The following is a 19,568-nucleotide window of genomic DNA, read 5'->3' on the forward strand; positions in this document are numbered from 1 at the left end:
TCCTTTGTATATTTGGGAACTGCAGTAGAGGCACTTCTTAATTATAGGAACTATTAAATGTTAATATTAGGCTTTTTGAGCTGAGAGTGTTCAACAGGGCTTGGTTTGTTTTGCTTTCATTTCTATCCCTATTTAAGTTATATACTGAAACAATTGTTGCAAATTAGAGGTTTACCTCTCACTTTTAGCTGCAGTCATTTTTGTCTTGCAGCTGCTTTGTTGCTACAGCCTCCCTCTTCATTCCACACGTGAGACTGGTAATAAACAGTAGACATTCAGAGCAGCAATCTTATCTCATCCACATTCTTTAAGAGCAGCAGTTACTGCTTTTGTAGCAATCACCTTCTGTTTGAGCTGCACTGCAGCTCTTGCTTCAACCTTTCTTGTAAAAGTCACCTGGACCTTGTTTTGTGCCTTTTGGAGTTTCTAACTTACCTGTTTATAAAATGGAAATAATCATTGCCTGTTTTGCACAGCTTTTATTCTTACGTCTTCTGTCTGAGGACGTCTAAGTGATTTGCTATTTAAATATGGGGTTACTGTATACCCGCTAAAAATATTTACACAACTGGAGTTCCACATCTGACATTTGAATCTGCTTTCTCAGTGTTTCATTTCTTTACAAAATATTTGGATAATGTGAATATAGTTGAATCTATAAGGACTCTCTCAGGTGCCATTCACCTGAAATGTGCTTTTCAGAAAGGCCGCGTTAAGATCAAATGTGGTAGGAGCAGTATTTGTAACAGTATGCTGTCTTATTAATGGACTCAATTATTTGAGCATAGATATCATAGAGCTTACATCGTATTACTGAATAGCTGAAGTTTGTGACAGTGTGAAGGGAAGACCCTTCATGGTTTTCCTGTAATTCACGTAACGTCATGCATATACGATGTGAAACAAGTAGTTATATCTTACTCATTTCACTATGTTTTCCACTGACATTACTAAAAATAGTATTCAGTATTCTGAAATGAAATGCATTTTAAAATATTACAAAGCATTTTAGTGCATATGAAATTACTTATAGATGACCTATTTCTTTTTAGACAATGGCCAAGGTTATAACAACAGTGCTGAAGTTCCCAGCAGATCAGACTCAGAAGATACTAGAACGAGAAGATGCTCGACCATTGGTAAGTTATATAAGTAAACCGAGTTTATGCAAGAAATTAGGTTGCAAGAATAAGGAATTAGAAACTTTCTTTTTAAGTCTTCTTTTCCCTGTGTCTGCATTCAAGAGAACTCCTTTTCTCCCTCCTTCCCTCTGTTTCAGTGGAATGTCAAATTCCAGCTGTAGGTTTGAGTTTATAGCAAAAGAGAGGAAAAAAGCAAGCATATTTTCTTAACTAGTATTTCTCATCATCAGTTAAGCCGTATTTCTGATAGCTATGGGTACAACAGAACAAAGCAAGTTCTGTCATCGCAACTATTCTGGAGATCAATTTTCTAATCAAAAAAGTAATCTGACAGAAAATTCATGTTTCTTAAATTCAGAAGTTTCTGTGGAGTCATACCAGTTTTTATGAAAAATATGTCAAGAGACATTTTTCAGCCCTGGGATAAAATTTCTGGCAAAACCGAGGCATTTTGCTTGTAGAATAGAAAACTGATTAGCTCAGTCACCTGGGATATGTGTGTTTGAAGTGGGATATGTACATTTTTATCTTAAGTGAGTATCCTAACAAGATTGGGCTTTTGTTTGGTTGTGGGGTTTGGTTTGTTTTTTTTTTTTTTTTTGAGAGCCTGCTTTATTTTTGTACTGAAAAACCATCAAAATATGTCAGGTTCACTCTGGGTCAGGACAGGTCAAAAATAAGAGTCTTAAGCACTTCACTTCGGTTTTGTTTGGTTGGTTTTTTTTCCCAGTTTCAATACACTTCTTATTATGTGACAATTGCTTGGTATTTACCAGCTGATCTGTTTACTAGAAAAGTGAATTTGGGTTTAAGAAGCAGACCCAAAAGAGAAGAAGAATGTATGAGCATAAACATTTCTTTGGTATTACTGTTACTGTTTTATGTATTGGAGCTATTTTTTATTAAGATAAAAACTGCAGTAATAGTTTTCTCTACATTGTATCTGGAGTCAACACTGTGATCCCTCTCTTTGTGGCTCAGCTTAGTAAAATACTTAAGAATTAAAGTGAGAGGAAGAATTGCATTCTGTTTCTCTCACTGGCCTTGCATATGTATTTATTTAGCACTTGCAGAAACAGAATAAAATAAAAATTTGAACATTTTTACATTTCAGTTGAAGTAGTTACATTAAAGTCCTGTTGATCCATTGAAACAAATTTTTAAAAAAATTCTACAATTTCATCTGCTTGAAGTATCAAATCTGAGGAAAGTGTTAAATACTTCAACATTTTCCTGTACACTTAGTAGGTTTGAGAGTGTCTTGCAATCTTAAATATTTAAAATACTTTTAGAATGGTATAAATGCTGATAATACTGCAGCTCTGATAAGTATCATGCATCCCAAACATTTTCTCTTAATGTGCTCTCTCTCTGACCTTCCAAGTAGAAAGCTGGCACTTTTTTTTTTTTTTGTTTTGGCAAGCTAGAGTAATATTTAGGAAACATTTTGAGTTCTCTGTTGGCCAAAAGTGAGGTTAGAGAGATGGACCTTATTTTGCAGTCCCTTCAGCTTTTTAATACTTGAAACCTGGTCTTCCTAAAACAGACATTCACAACTTCTGATACTAAATAAAACTTTAACTTGAAATCATCCAACAAGTTTTGGTCCTTGGTATTAAAGGTCCTTGGTATTAAATTTTGGCTAGAACGTACAGTGAGGTTTTTTGCAGGCTGCAAGTGCTTTGATTTGTTAAGGATATCGTCATTCAAAGAGCTTCATGTCCTGATCAAAAACTTCTTGGGTTTCACGTAGCAGTCCCTTCTTGGCTTAGATCTAGCCTATGAATTTTCTCCTTTCCAAATCCACAAAGAGATTAAATTAGACATCTAATGGAAACTCAAATATTAGGGCATATTATGGAGGATGTAGTAATTTTTTTCTTCATTTTCAAAGTTACTGTTTGTTTACTGAAGCACAAATTATTTTTTGGGGTGAGTCTTTTGTAATTCTGTTTAGGACTAAAAAGTTGGAGAGGTCTTCATAAATTATTCTGTCAAGAAATATGCTTGGGTTTTTGTTTTTTATTTGTTGACATTTACTAACATGGCAGTAGTGTTTCTCCACACAATATTGGAGTGATGCTGGTATTTGAAAATATCCAGTATTTAGATCTCATGAGCAATAAAGTTCTAAACTACAACATAAATGTGCATTTTTAACATAAAGCTTGGTTGTTTCTGTATTTTAGTTTATTGCCAAAACATCTATAACTAATTTTAATGTGTAAATTGTTAATTAACTGTGCTACTGGAAAAGAATAAGTGTGTGTAGTACTAAGTTTCTGTGAGTAATTATTTACTCTCTTAGTGGGCATATATTTAACAGGTTTCTGAAAACTTTTAACAAATTCCCAGGTCAATAAACATATGCTAGATCACTGTATCTCCTTCACTAATCTAGCTTTTACTACATAGTTATTGTGATTTAACTGCAGCAATCTCATCTGTAAGCAGTAGATGTCCACAGAGTTCTTATCTATGCTATTAACAAAGTAGTCCAATAAGCTGTTTTCTTCCTGGCTTTGTAGTTTGCCTCACCTCGCAGTGGTATCTTCTGAATATCCCATCAGTCTGTGCTTAGTTAGCATGTGGGTGAGTGAAGCCTAATACATACTTGTTTTATTTAAAGGTGAAACCTATAGTATGAGATTAATCATTCTTCTACTTTTTTTTTGCCTGCTTTTGTTTGTTAAAAAAAATTCAAATTTTTTGTTCTATGTGTGTGTAATAAACTTTGTTCTACTCTTAATCATGTTTTGCTTTACAAAGCCAAGTTTGAAAATGGTAAATATTGATTCAAAACCAATCTTTTTGGGTTATAAGCGTAACTTCAAATGTTAATTGAGCTACAGAAATCTCAGTTGTAGAAAAAAACAAATCAGATTTTAAATCAATTAATATGTAATATTGAATTTTATTGCACTTGGCTTTGTTTTGTCTTTTTTCACTTTCTGAGCTCCTTTTTTGAATAGGCAAATAAGTCAGATTTATGGGAGATATACTGTACTGCTTGAAATGCATTATTACATCTTATATGAGTGATGAAATCTCTGTAGAGGAATTTGGATGTGATTGCATTTAAACATCAGTACCTTTCTGAATCAGAGCTTTGGCTTGGTATCGAGAGAAGCTAGAGCGGAGAGATTAGGGAGAACAATTTGGGGAGCTTTATGCTCTGTTTATTGTGCCTTTTTTCAGGTTTTATTAGGCTACTTTCATTATGAATCTGCAACACTAATTGTAGTGTTACGGAAAAGCAACAGCTGATTTAGGCCTAAAGATGCAGGTTGCATCAGACTAGCCAAGCTAAACAAGTAACACACAAGCAGTAGCGGTTGAGAGAGGAGTAGGATATGGAAGTACACAGGTAAAACTTTCTGCGCTGCCTGGTAACATTATAATTTGAGTCATTAGTGGTGTATGATATTTAATAAACTCTTCAGATGAATTCTATAGGATACGGTCAGCCCAACTTTCCTTTTCCTCCTTTGCAACTGAAAAGCTTGGCACAGTTGCCAGGAATTGATTCAGTGCATGTGAAGCAATCGCTGTCGGCTGAAATGCAGTGGTTGGCCTGCACCAAAGCCAGAGCAAAATGGATTAACTTAGGCTGTTTCCATTGCCAGTTACCACAATGCAGTTGACGGACTATCTTCCTCTCTTGCAGTCATGCAAATATAGCCTTGAATACAAAATAATATCTGTTTCAAAGAAAAAAATCTATTCATCTTAGCAACCAGTCATGTTTTCTACTTTATTTCGTGTTCTTTTAAACCTTTGAATACAATAGCAGATGCACTTTATTGCACTTAAAACGCAATAGAGTTTGGACTGTTTGCCTCCTAGCCTTGATCACTTCTTGACAAAATCAGCAACTGTTTTTTCTAGCCTTCTGTTGAAAATAATTGAATTGTTGGTAATGATAGGACAAAGCTATTTACAACACTGTTGCAGAAAGCACGTTTGAAACTTGAATTCTCATCATGCTGTCTGTAATGCTGGTGTAAAAAGTTCAGGCGTTGTCAGCTGCATTTGAAGCGTATCACAGAAGGGCTTGATTTTGACCTTAATGTCAGCAATTACCTGTTATACTTTCATAACTAAAGCTAATACGTATGGAAACTGTTCAGACCTCATTATTGGATTGTAGTTTCTTACTTTATCTCGAGTAGTTTTGTGACTTACGTCAGTCGATAGCCAGCAATGGGATAATATTCTTGCATGTATAAAACTTAGAAATTAAGATGATGCTGACTTCATTGTGAAAGCAATAAATATTTTCCTGGTAGAGGAGGCTTTTTGCTAGCCCCAAAATTTTACTTCATCATTTCAATTTTGATGATAGGCCATCATCAGAGATAGGCCTATCTTATGCAGAGAGGACAACTTTGTTTTTCATTGGATTAAGATGCAATGATGTGGTAGACTGTCTGTTTGCAGTGAGACTCCTGACTTTTGCTACAGGTGATTTCGTTTTCATCACAGTTTCTCAACTGTTTTGCAGATACTGGAATGGAATTATTTGCTCGACATCAGTTAATAATTTGGCAATTTGACTTATCTGAAATCCTTCCATCTCCTATTCCTATCAATAAACGATGTCGTTATTATTTCAATATTAAGTGCTTCTAAGTTGCTCTCAATAATGTAACATTTGTTCTAACTCTTCATTCTTCTAGTCATGGCTACGACCATCTTGAAGAAATTGTGACGAGAACGTCTCATGACACTGCTGCTTAGAAATATGTTCATATCTCTGTTGTCCCTTGAGAAGGGACCAGAAGAAAAGCTATTATTCAAGGTCACAAACGGAACAGCAAGAACCAAAACTCAGCACCACCTTTGGACCATGAATATAGTTAAAACTGCCTTGACAAGAAACGCTAATCAGGGGTTATCTGGTGATGAGTCTTTTTTTCTCTTCTATTGAACACTGTCTTCTATTTTGTGTTAAAGGTTATTTTTTTAAAGGAGAGAAAAGACTTTATCCTAGGAAGGAATTGCCCACTACTGTATCTCTATACAGGCTTTACTGGGTGCTTTTTAAGAGTTGAAATAAATGGTTTGTTTCTTCTATTTATTTTTTTATTTTTGAATGAATTGTGCAATACATTTTTGGATGGGTAGCAGTTGAGGTGATTTTCCTGATGAACTAGGCGCTCTTGATGACTACTCTCTCCTGATTTGATCTTATGATTGTTTGCTAAAGGTCACTTCTATATGCTTTTGCCTACAATAAATCCAAATTGCAGTACCTCATTTGTTTACTCCTAGCTTTTGTACTTATATTTTCTGGAGAAAAAATACATTACTGTAAATTGTAAATAATTAATACGTAACTGTATCATATGCTGATCTGTGACTGTTGACAGCACTAATCTGACAAGAGCGGAGATGAAATAAAGTTTATTTACTGTATAATTTTGGAACTTCTTTGGTACGATTTTTCTTTTGAAAGGATCCACCAGTTTCGTTCTTGTTCCTGTTTGAGACATCCTTGGCTGAGGCATTTCCAGGCTGAAATCCCTCTCGTAAGAAGAGTTATTCAAGTACATTGAACTGTAAGAAGACAGTGGAGACGTTCAAATTTTCAGGGGATCACAAGCCTGTGAAATAGACACATGGTGAGCTGAAAAGCTGGCATGAGCAAGTAGGGAAGTTTGCTTTGTAAAAATTTTAAATTATGTATTTTTGTTCTTTTAAATGATGCCTGTCTTGTCATTTTGGCATGTAACTTGTGATCATCTGAAGTGATGTGCAAGTACGGATAAATTTAACTTGTTCTCCAGCTACTTTGATACTTAACATATCAATAACCGTCATCTGTACTGTGTATGCTAGTTTGCCAAGATGGTTCAAGGTGATCAGTCCTCCATGAATATAATTTTTAACCAAGTGTTTATAGGAGCAGCAGTCCTCTAAATAGCTCATCTGTGAATGTAAGCAGGCCTTCTAAATATCCTGCCTGCCCGAAAGATACTTCTGAATACTGTTAGGAAGCAATGATTAGTTGCTGATGCTGTCAGGCCTGGAACGTCCATCTTGCTATGGGAATGCTCAGTCTGTTCCTTTGGGTGCTCTCCCGTTAGCCAAGGAAAACAGCAGGTCTCCCTGACCGCAGAAACAGGTTTGGCTAGTGTGGTGTGGTCCAAACTGACAGATTTGATTTGTTGTCCTGCTCCAGCTGTCGTGCCCAAGGGCACTACCCAAAATTTTGTATTTCTGTGTACCCAAATTTTGTATTATACTGTTACTAGATAATCTCAGCTTCATACGGTATTAGAGTTGCGATTACCTCGGCATCGTTGGCATTTCAAGACTTTGCATCCCCAATATTTGCCTCTGATTGTCTAAGAAGTTCAGCCTTTTCTTGCATAACTCCCCCATAACTACCTGTGAGATCCAGCCATTCCTCACAACGCTGTCCCTTTTGTCAGCTTCTCGTACTGTTACCTGTCAAGTTCAGCCATTTCTCTTGTCATGTCCAGTGGTTTTCCATGTCCTGTTCAGTTAGCTTACCCTCAGGGCAGGGTACAGATAGTAGCCTAATATTTGTGCGTGGCTCCAAAAAATAAGTACAGGCCAATGACATGTAGGATGTTTGATACAGCTGGGGTTTGGTTTGGGTTTGGGTTTTTTTGGGGGGGTTTGTTTGCAAATGCACTGGGATTCACCTTTTTTGTCATCTGCAGGAAAAGAAATAAAGAAGCTGAGTTTATTTGCACAGTTTTCTATCCTAACAAAACTGGGAGAAGTGCGACAATTTGAGTGCTCCAAGGTCTATTGTGGCCATGAGCTGTCTAAAGAATACACCTGGCTTTAAATTATTGTTTATGGTCTGAAGAGACATGACTTGCCTTTGATAGTTAAGGACGCAGAGTTACATCTTTATTTCCCACTGCCTTGTCTCTGGCAAAATCTTTTAATTTTTATGCTGCTTTAGTATTTGTAGCTTCTGGGGTTCTTAGGGGGGTTTTTTTGAGCTTTTTCCTTTGATCAAACATCAAATGTATCAAATTTGGTTTAAAAAACTAATATTCTTTGTAATGGTTTCAGTTGTAAGAGTTTCTCTTTGCTTCTGTTGCGTAGCAGAACAGCATCCTCCAGCGTGTTGCCTGACAGCAGCAGCCTGGACCAGACTTGACATGGGTATGTTTGGCTCTGAAAAACGTGTGTTCCTCTCGTAGCTGGCTGAGGATTTGTAGGATTTTGCTATCGCTATCATTACAGCAATCTACAACGTAGATTTGAGTTTCAGGTTTCCATGTAAGGTATATGTTGTCTTAGGCTTTGGGAAATTAAATGCAGGGATCTGTTACTTGGACAGTGGGTATCGCTATGATCGCTTACAGTTCTCTTGTCCTCACAAATAGGCTATTTTTCACATTTTCTGCTTTTGTTCTTTTCTCTTTCCATCAAAGATACTAGTTATGGACTGTAGTTTGTCAAGCATGACCTAAGTGCAGTGGAGCAAACTGAAATAGTCTGTATAATATTCATACAACATTGGATGGAGTAAATAATATTTTTTCCCTTAAGTGACCTAATTAAAGAACACAAAGGAGATTATAGAGTTATCCTTGATTCTTTTTTTTTAAACTAAAATCAGATAACCTCTCCCCAAACTCACATTTTGAAAAAGGTAAATGTTGTTTGTTTTTTTTTCCCCTTCTATATATAACTCATAAGCAATCACATAACTATTCCTTAACATAATGGGAAAGTGTGTTAAGTACAAGAGTTTTGTCAGACTGAAGTTTTAACAGCTGGATTTTTTTTTAAAGAGAATATGTAAATAAGGCATTGCTTTAGAGTTTAAATGAAGGAAATGAGTTAGGGTGAAAGCATGAAAATGAGAGCTTCACTTTCAGTAGTGTTTTTTTGTTGTTGGAGTGTCATAAAATACTGCTAGTAGTGCCAATGTGACTATAAACTAATATACTCCAGGCCACATATACTTCTGATTATAAAATATCCTTGTTTAGACACACGTAGCTAAAAGCCAAAGACTGTATCAAAGTTTTGGCTGCCTTTTTAGCGAAGGTTAGAGCATCCCAAGCTTGTTCAGACTGGATTGTTAAAAGATGCTGCTGCAAGAGAATGTATTTGGATTGTCTTACGTTGAACTTTCCCCCAGTCTTACATGCAATATACATCGTCTTTATAGTTTTATGGACCCATACACATGTGCATAGAAAAAAACGTGTAGATCTATTTGTGAAGATAAACTTAAAATGTTTACCAAGCATCCTCTAGTGTCCTAAGGATTAAACATTGTTAATTCAGATGAAAAATACCAGGTTTTTTGTTCCTGTATTATTTCAGTGCCTAGGCTGATATTTATTGGCAACATACTATTTCAGACTTTTTATAAAACATTATCTATAAATCCATCCAACTTCCAGTTCTGCCATTTATAGTCCCTCTTTCTGTGAGCTATGCTAACATTTATTTTCTCTCCTACATAGTATGTGGTATCTGGTTCTCTCCTCTAAAATAAGGACTCCAGACTCTCCGAAAACTAGGATGAATACTGGGAAGAATGGTTTCATTTTGTAATTCATACTTCTTGCGTACAATCTTATTGTCCATCCATGTGCGCTACAGAAAATATTTTTTTCCCTCTATGGAATTTGTTAAATTGAGAAACTTAGTTTTCATTTGCTTTTTCAAGAAAAGACATCTCTTTTGCAATGCCATTACTGATTCATTATGGAAATCAAGATCAGCAGAAACTAGCAGCCTCTCCCCTGCACGTGGGATATCCAGACCCAGCTATATATGAATCCTTGTGGCTGTTCCCTGACACTGGTCCTCAAAAGCATTGCTGGCATGGGATTGTCAAACTCTATTTGGTTGTGTATATTCATAATGTTGCAAATTAGAGATGCTAGAACAGAAGTAAGCGGTTAAGTTGCGTGTTATTCTACATTACATCTATGATCTAGGAGTTGCCACCTTTAATTTTCTCTTCTCTTGCAGGCTCTCATTTACACTGATTCTAGTCTTCCTCTGTTAACATTGAGTTAGTTTCCTGGCTGTATTAGAGTAATTTTGAAGGCACATTGACTCAAAGTAAGCACGTCTCTAGAGATTTCTTTCATTGTAGAACAGTGACGGCTATTATTTCCTACAGTTGCCACTTAATACCATGTGACATTTCAGAGAAGCGGTAATTAAGCCCATGGTAATTCCTTGTTATCTTACGGCTGTGCTAGCACATCGTGGTACAGCAATGGATGATGATGGAGTTAAGTGTGGTGCGGACATCTGCTGTGACACATGACTAGCTCCTCTTGGTTGCAGCTTGTAGAGCAGCCCAGGTCACGTCATCACCTGGTGGCCATTGGGCAAATGAACGACGCCGTTGTTTTCTAATTAGGCATGTTGCTGTAACCAAAGCTACTTTGATTTGGCAGGTGGCTTTTCCAAACGGAGACCAAGGCCTGCGTGGCCCTGGGGGCTGACCTGGTTCGGGGGCTGACCAGGTTCAGGGTCTGGAGGGCACCCTGGGGGCTGATGCCAAAGCAGGTCAGCACGCCTGCAGCGGAGACACCTTTGCCTGCTGAGCTGTACCAGCCTCTCTTTGTGGCTAGACAGCTCGAATCTCCAGCATTTCTGTAAGCATTTAACTTCACTGAAAGGAAAAGGGATGAATAGCAGAGTGTATGCTGTAATCTTTGCCACTGTTTATATTTTGGAAACTTTAGTGGTCCAAGAAAGTATTTAGCTGCTTTATTTAGATCTATGATTCCTACTTGTTACAGTGCTGATGTCTGCAAGAAAAATAGCTGTCGCATTTAGCAGCATTATGCATTGTCCAGTTTTATTGGAGTAAGGGAAGCACTTAAAAGTTTTCTAACTTGGATGAGGCAGTAGTATATGTTTTGCAAATTAATCAAAATGATCAAACAAACAGTATGCACAAATTTAGAACAGGCATCTCTCTGTGCAGCCAACATGACATATTCTCTGTGGTTCCTTAACTGTAAGCTGCTGCTTCTGCTGAGTCTTGCCGGTCTTTCCAGCTCAAGCCACAAGCTCTGGAGAAACAGCTGAAATGGAAAACTAAGAGAATGAGTATCTGGATGAGGAAGAGAGAAGAGAAGTAGGTACATAACGTTATTTAAGTTGTAAGATTCATCATGGCAGATCAGATGAGAAGTATTAAATATATTACTGGTTTTGTGTAGAAGTTTTGAGTTTACCATGTTTGCCATGTCTCTGACCAGCACTCCAGCTGTTCTTGCAGCTGATCAGCTGTTGTGGAGGGGGTAGAAGTAATTGATCATGAGCAGGCACAAGCTGTCTAGAAGTAGACCTCCCCACTGCCCAGGAGATTTTGTGCAGCAACACATGAGAATTGCTGGAACGGAATATCCTGTGTTAATGTAACTGGATATTCTGGTTCACTTACACATCTATATATCTTTATGGATACTACCAAATTATTATCCTTGCTGATGCAACAAACTATTCTGGAAATGAACTGCGGGATTGAAAATAATAGACTTTCCTTTATCCTTTAACAAAATGGGCAGTACTTCTCTATGCCTAGAAGTGGAAAAGCCCACTGGAGATGGTTTATAAGCTTGGAACAACTAAATTGCAAACTGTACAAAAAGAAGACACAGCCAATCCAACAATTCTTATTGGTGTATGTTGTGATGGCTATCTAGGGTTTATAATATACAGAGTAGTATGCCTTAAAAATAATGGAGATTGTTTCCCCTCCTCATAGCCTAGGCTAGGACCAGAGTTACATGGCCCTTTTAGAATGGTGATTAAATAAGTGGCAAAAAAAAAAAAAAAAAAAGGAGGAGGGATGAGGTGAAAGACTAGGGTCTTCCTTTATGGTAATGAAAATAATAAGTAGGCTGAGCTATCTTCAGAGAGCGAATGTTTTGCTTTCCCGCACTGAATTCTAGCTTTGACTTCCCTGAAAAGTGTTTCCACATAGGAAGAAACTGTCCTCGCCTTGAAGCCCTGCAGCCACGGCAAGTGTTATCTGTGCGTTATTTAAAGCACAGCATGCTTCAACCCTGAGATTCCAGTACTGTTACTCACTGAATTAAAATCTGATCCAACCACAAATTCAGTACAGGAGAGGTCTACCTTAGTTAAGTGTGGATTTTTTTTTTCCTCTCAGCTTCAGGTAGCACATTCAGGATGTGATGATTCTCAGGGTATTAAATTCTTAGAGATGAAGCAGTTTCTGTGTATTTTATGCAGGTTCTGCCATGGTGAGACCTCTTTTCTGGGAGGGACCAATAGAAATGTTGCTATAAATACAGGGTGAGCAGGAGAGATCCAGGTTGCCTGTACTTTTCCTCAACATGAGGATATCCCCATGCTACCTAAAAATACTATGGAAGTTGTGCTGGTCTTACAGCGCTTTCCTTATTCAACCAGAGAATAAATACAAAACTGCCATGCCAGTCCCTGGGAATCGGGGTGTGCCTTTATCTGTGGGCCTGTCTGACCTACATCTGTAGGGGTTTTTAATGTGGTTTTTGGTTTGGTTTTTTTAATGTGACTTGCTTGATACAATAATAGAGGAAGAGGGGAGAATTCGCTGGTGGCAATGGCCAGCATGAATAAGGTCTTACAAGGAGACATGTGGTTGCTTTGTAGTGTGCTGTGCACAGCCATGCGTAGGACCTGCTATGTTTAGGCTTTTAAGCATAGGCAGATATACTGCCTTAGTTACGTGTAGTGGTATGAAACCTTTTTTTAAAAAGAAAAAGTTTAGTGATTAGAGGCAGCCTTTCTGCTTGGAGAGCTAAGACTTGACCTCACACCTTCTGGATGGGCGCATGTGGACACCTCGATAAACCGGCAGGGCAAGCCAGAAGTTTTGGCAGAGCCAGCGGCTTCCTCTAGGCAAGACCACTGCTGGGTGACAGCCAGCATTGCATTGTACAGGTGGTCTCTTCACCTCCTCTTCTATGTGCTCATTATGTGCAATTATTCATTAAACACTTTTTGTTAAACACTTCATTTTATTTGTCTTTGCTGACCCTTTCCAGGGCTTGTGCATCGGTGTCTCCTTGGAAATAAGTTTTTAAACAGGCAGAAGGTGAGGGTGACTTTCAGTGAGCTGCTAGACAGCACGGGTCCGCTGCTTGTTTTATATAGTGTGGGGAGACTGAGCATAAGAGGCAAATGCATGAAGTCACCGGCTTATTTTTAGGTTGAGAATGTGTATTTCTGGGAGGGATGCTGACTATAGGGAAGCCGGAATTAACGTTTACTTTAGATAAACTCTAATATTGACTAAAAATAGCAGTCAATTTATGTATTGTTATAGACATCCTTCAGCAGGATCCTGATGGTTTTCAGAAAGCCCTTTGCGGCTGCAGTAATGGCATACTATAGTTAGGGAATCAAATAAACGCGGTGGACAAGAGGAGGTAAAAATAACTTCAGTTCATGCCCTTTTGACAAGGTGACAATTAAACTTTGCTTATATCTCATGTCACTGCTGCTGTCAACTAATTGTGAGCATAGTTTGTTTAATGTATCGCACTGGGGTGCCTGGACTAATTTATCATGTGTCAGGGAAGGCAAGGTAATCAAACATCTCACCTGATTTCGTGCACACTGTGACCAGCCCAACTGGGCTGGTCCCAGTTTTGTTGGTGATGTTGCTGAGGACAGAAGCATGGCTTGCTTTCATCTGGGACATGCAGGCCTGTAAGCACTCACAAGGAGGGTGGGGAAGCATCATGTACTCTTCATTTTTTTCTGAAGGTTCTGCATTTCTCTGAAATTGGAGGTGAGGCTGAGCTTGGACTATTTATTTCTTATGGAGGAGCCTCTACCAAAACCGCAGTCTCACAGCTTGGGCATGACAGTCGCTGTCTCCATTTTGGAAGACGTCCCAAGCCTTTTCTAACATTGCTAGTGCCACCTGGTCAGTCCTCATCAACTGAGCGAGAGGGCTAGGAGTGTGCAACTTTGTTTTAATAGAGTAATGCTAGAAGTGACTCAGTAGAAATCAGCAGGTGAACCACGAAACTGTCACATCGACCTCCAAATTTGTCTTATTTTCTTGCTGGTCTATGGGATGACAGGATTGTTACTGCCAAATTCCTCCCAGAACCTCTCTTATACCAGGGCCAGTCACTGAGGCGTGTGAATAATGTTGCTCATGAACAAGAGAGCCTGCTGTGTTATCACAACTGCCGTGCTTCTCTCTTCACATTATTTGTAGTGAATATCACTCTGGGGACTGCAAATTCCTTGCCTTAATTCCACTGATGTAAATGATGAACTATACGTGCAAAAAATTTTGTCGTAGAGGGTGGGGGGTTTGAAGGGTTTGGGGTTTTTTTTGCCTTTTTGTTGTTTGGGTTTTTTTTAAATCACTGGCATCAACACAGCATCCTTCTTGCTATCCGGATACTCAAATTCAGTGTTTTTCACATTATTAAGCTGGATAACTATGCCACTTCTGGCATATCTCATGCCAGTAACAAGTCCTCTGGAGTCCCACAGTTTACTTTTCTGAACTACTGTGTATGTGCAGCACACACCAAATTACGCCATAGCATAGTAGACAATTTAGGAATAACTGGGTCACAGAAGGATCCTGTGTATCCCAGATTATTTGGTTAAGGGCTCAAGCTTTGAGTGCCCACGCACACAACTGCAAAAAGTGTCCTTTCTGTGTGGGGAGAAGAGGTTTGGATCTCTCAGAGATGATAAATAGGTTATTGTTCACCTGAACTTTTCACACAAGGAGTGTATGATAGTTAACATGTGGAATAATAAACATTGAGTGGCTGGCTAATGGAAAGCAGATGTGCCAAGAATGCCAAGGAAAACGTGTGAAAGCTGCAGTGTAAGCTGGACCTTTCGACAAGTGGCCAAAGCTCGTGTGACCACCAGGGTCTCAGACTAATAGATTTAGAAGTGGAGGCTAAAAAGGAAAGCAGAGACACCACTTCAATGTATAAATCAGTGAGACTTAGTATCCTGTAAAAAATGGTGGATCACGGGATCCACCATGTGGCCAATATTTTGTGACTTTCTCATATCTAGTACACGTTTCCCACTTGTGATTTTTGTTGTGATGTAGTGAAATGAGATAAATGAGACAAAATCCACTTGTATTGGGCTTAAAAAATTCTAAACAGTCCAGCTCTATTAAAGCTTCTGGGAACCCTTCCTCTGGGTTTCTGTGGGTTAGGTCTAGGCTGTTGAAAAAGACCTCTATAACTAGAGGTTCACTAAAAAGTGAAAATCAAATGAAGGAGACAATCAACAGTCTCTTTACAATTATGTACTTATTATCTTTGTCTTAAGCTGTAATTTTATAGAAAACTAAGACACATAAATTTAATGGCATGTAAGTTGGTATTATCCTAAAGCCTAGTTAATTCCACTTAGATTTAAAACTCTGTGTCTGAAAATAGGATAGGTCCTGTATTTGTTTTGTAGGTCTCGTCATCAGCTAGTCCTTTGAGTATGGCCACAGCGCAGCTAGTAGGAAGGGTTAGCTGTCTGTAAAGCAGCGGTTCCATAAGCTGCTGTGATAGCACTGCTGAAATACAGACTGCAGCGTGGCTTTCCCCACCTTAGGGAAGAGTAGACTCTAGCTGCGCTTAGCACTTGAAATGTGCAGGTTGAAATCAGTGGGATTTTTGCATGGGAGGTGATGCTTGGAGAATTTCATTTCCAATTTACCCTTTTCACGGCAACGTTGCAGCATGTTGGTTCTCCGTATGAGATTGCCCCATTGTCCTGGGGGTCCTCTAGGAGAAGGGGGAAGAGCTGTCAGTGGTTTGCAACTGATGCCGGCTGGGGATAGGGCTAAGCTGCTTAAGAAAACTGTGATAAGGATCCATTGTGTCTCTATGTCTCAGATAGTCGAATTCTTGTCAGCCTGAGGTTGATGTAGAAACTGCAGTTTTTGTGGCAGTTCTAATCCCCTCCTGATGCTGGACAAAGAACGGTAATCAGTAGGGGGATTTGATTTATCATTTCTCTTTGATGTGTTTCTCCAGGTAGCCCAAGCACTTTTCCCAGAAGTCCCAGGGCTAGCAGTAAAGAGATAGTCTTCTGGGAAAAAGAGCTCTTTTGTGAAAAGTCACAATTTCAGCATTCACCTCCTTTACTTATAATCCCCATGAGGTTATTAAGATGGTTATGGAGAAAAACCATAGCCTAGGGCAATGCCTTTTGAAAGCTAGTGATAGGTTTTTCTCCAACTTGTATGATACATTCAACAGCCTCATCTAGTCTGAGTTTAAAGCTCAGCCATGGGTGAGAGCTTGCTAGTTAGCCAAGAAACATCGTTAGATGAGGCTGAGGCAATGCTAGCAAGTGAGTTCAATTAAGAGCACATCAGCCTTCTCAAGTAAGTGGATATCCATGAGTTATGTTTTAGGGCTATCATATTTTTGGTTGCGTTTCAGTGATTGTTTAGGAGGTACTGACAAAGGCTAGCTTTGGTGTAGTGAGGTTAGTGTTTCTGGAGTTTCTCTGTAGTCATGGATGAGAGAGGGGTTTTATCTCTTGACCATTTTTGAAAGCCCAGCTTCAGGTGCTCTGAATTGTCCACTGGTAGAGCTTCACTTTTGCTTAACCATAGCTCTTGTATCTTGATAACCTGTCCCCTTCCTCGCAGTGGTCCTGATGGGCAACTGTCAGTGGAGATGAAGCAAACAGAATTTCTTCATCATTTTGCTTAAGAAAGGCCTCATGGGGCTGGCGCAGCTATTTTAGGGGTAACTACCTGAGTCACGTTGCATGTGCTTTTGGCATATATTGCCACATGGCTTATTTTTGGATTTACCTATTTTTATCCACTGGTCTTCCTTGTAACATATATACATCAGAAGAAACAGCACATAGAGGATTTGATTACAGTATATTGCCAAGTAAAAGTGTGTCTCCTCTTGTTATGGTGATAAAAGCTTTTTGATCCATTGATCCCTGGGCTGTGGTAATGAGGTTCAATCAGCTCTGAGTGACTGAGCACATGATCTCACTGTTGTCAGCGTGAAATAAAAACGCGTAGTGACAGGCCTACTAGCAAGACCAGCGCTAGCGAACAAAAAGCAATTCAAAAGAAGCCTGTGTGTGTTTGATTTGCAACATGTGTGTGTACATTTTTGAATATATAGTATATGAATACATACAGCAAGGTTGTAATTCTAACCACACGCACACAAACATGACGGCTGTCAGAAAACATGAGCGGTGCAAAACGTGACGACTCCTTGCTGTTAGCAGTGTATCCGAAAGGTAGCCTGAGTCCCGATTCACCCTAAGCCCATGCCTGGCTTCAGGTCTGCCTTTCCGTCCCCCTTAGGTCGATAAAGCACAAGCTTGCACTCATATTTAAGCATGTACCTAATGAAGCACATAGCATAGCTGAATAGAGACTGCTGAGTAGAGGTCTGTTACATGACTGTGAAAACGCAAAGATCTGGATGTACTAAAGAAAGAAAAAAAAACCAAAACAAAAACCTTTATCAAATGGGAAAAATTTACCTGATGGATTTTTTTTTCTTTTACTTGGCTCAGATAAATTCCTTCAGTTACTGGTGTACAGCATATGATAAATGTTTTAGAAATATGTTTTACATTATATGATGCATTTTCATTTGGACACAAATTGACCATCAATCAGGCTGAAATATACCCCAATATTGAAAGCCAGGGCAAGTGTTTAAGTGCAATGTTAATGCATAGTTTTCAAGGGGATAGAAGAATGGTGAGGCTGGATCACTAAATAAACCGGATTGCTGCTGGAACAGTACAGTTTAAGAAAAGAAATCCCGTAAATACCTAAAAAGGGGCAATTGATTTTTGCATATGAGGTTCTGAAAATTCTGGCTTTCCACTCTATTCTTTTAGTATTATTGTGAGAAGATGATTTTTGATTAAATCATCAGCTTCTGTATCACCTAAGATTTGCATTGGCTCTGTCTTCCACCCAGATGAAACTTTTTGGATTCTCAGTCTGTTTGGAAAACTCTACTAGAGCTCTACAAGAAAGGTAAGAGACAGTGGTTGAAGAGCTGAAACCAGCAAATAACAGTACCAGCAAGAGAATAATTTTCCTTCTTCCCTATTTACTCAGCTGGAAAACTAGCTACAGCTGAATGGAAGAACAGACCAGTAGGAATTAAATGCGTATATTATGTGAGGAGATCAGTGTAGGCACCTCATTCAGTTTTCCAGTGGGAACTCAACCTGAGCATGTTACCTAGCAAAAGTAATTCCTCTTGCCTTTGATGCAAAAATTGAGGTTGACATCTCCTTAATTTAATGGGAATAATGTAGGAGTTCATGACAATCGCCGTCTAGACTTGCCAGTAAGTCTGGATGCTGCCAGTGATTTGATGTCTGACAGGCTGAAATGGTATGAGTTGAAATGTAGGCAGCTCCTCTCAGTGTGACTGTGGTCATTTTGGAAACACAGATCTCCGTCCCTGTCAATCCAACCGTTTCCTACCTCATTCTCTGGTAGGCAAGTGAATGTGGGGAGTTCCCTCTTCATCCAAAATATGTGATATTTATTATATTTTATGTATATATATTAATATTTTGGTCTTTTGTAGTTACTCCTTTTATGTATTTGTTACAAAGCAACACCCCTCTTTCTGACAGTTTCAGCAGTGATGAGGGCTTGAAAAGAAAGGAGCAAAGAGGAGAAGTCTTTTCCATTCTCCTTACAGTGCAATGGAAGGTGGCCGTGCTCTGCTCTCTCCTTCAGTGGGGGAGGCAACCACGATCAATGTTTTGCATGAAGCCACAGCGGAAGAGCAACTGAAAGAGGATGCTCCGTACCTGGTAGGCAAGAAGAGCTACAAAAAAAAATGTCTGGAAAACATCTCGTCCACTGAAAGACTGAAGAAGTTCGGTCTCCTGAGCTCTCCTTGCAGCTGAGTCTGAAGGTAGATTAGATCACACAGCTCTGTGACTAAAAATAAACTGCAGTATTGTTGTTAAGGCCTGATTTACAAACATAGTTACTGATCTCCTTCTATTGAGCACTTGCCAGAGAAATACGGAGAATGCACGCGAAGAATCGGCAAGTCTCACAGGCGCGACGGGAAAGCTTTAACACAAGTTCACTTAAAACCTCCTCGCTAAGCACATACTGACATAAATTTATCAATAGTGATTGGGAGAGGCAGTAGCCTTTCTATTAATGAGCTTATGGGATGCCTTCCCATTGTTAGCACGTCCCTGCTTGATGGATGCTGGGATGGGAGAAGGTGACGTAGCCCCGTCCCCACGCAGGAGCCCAGCCTCTCCCCAGCTGTGGCTGAGAGCGAGCGGGAGGGAGCTGGGGAGAGGTCAGAGAAAGCCACACCTGAGCAGATGAGGCTCAAAAAAGATGGTCAAATAAGCTTACAGCAACTGTACTCATAAGTCGTGGGTGCCTGCGGGAAGTCAGTGAAAATG

General features: G+C 39.1%; 1 protein-coding gene across 1 annotated transcript in view; it reads left to right on the forward strand.

The window, feature by feature from the left end:
• GOLGA4 (golgin A4) overlaps positions 1–6,557 on the forward strand; it is a 66,772-nt gene extending 60,215 nt beyond the window's left edge. Inside the window, exons 24-25 of the mRNA XM_050915799.1 lie at positions 1,053–1,139; positions 5,822–6,557. Coding sequence (XP_050771756.1) covers positions 1,053–1,139; positions 5,822–5,842 — 108 coding nt within the window. The 3' untranslated portion in view covers positions 5,843–6,557. The remainder of the gene's footprint in view (positions 1–1,052; positions 1,140–5,821) is intronic.
• Positions 6,558–19,568: the final 13,011 nt, after the last annotated feature.

Source organism: Gymnogyps californianus, chromosome 2 (genome assembly GCF_018139145.2).
Source record: "Gymnogyps californianus isolate 813 chromosome 2, ASM1813914v2, whole genome shotgun sequence".
Lineage (NCBI taxonomy): Eukaryota > Metazoa > Chordata > Aves > Accipitriformes > Cathartidae > Gymnogyps > Gymnogyps californianus.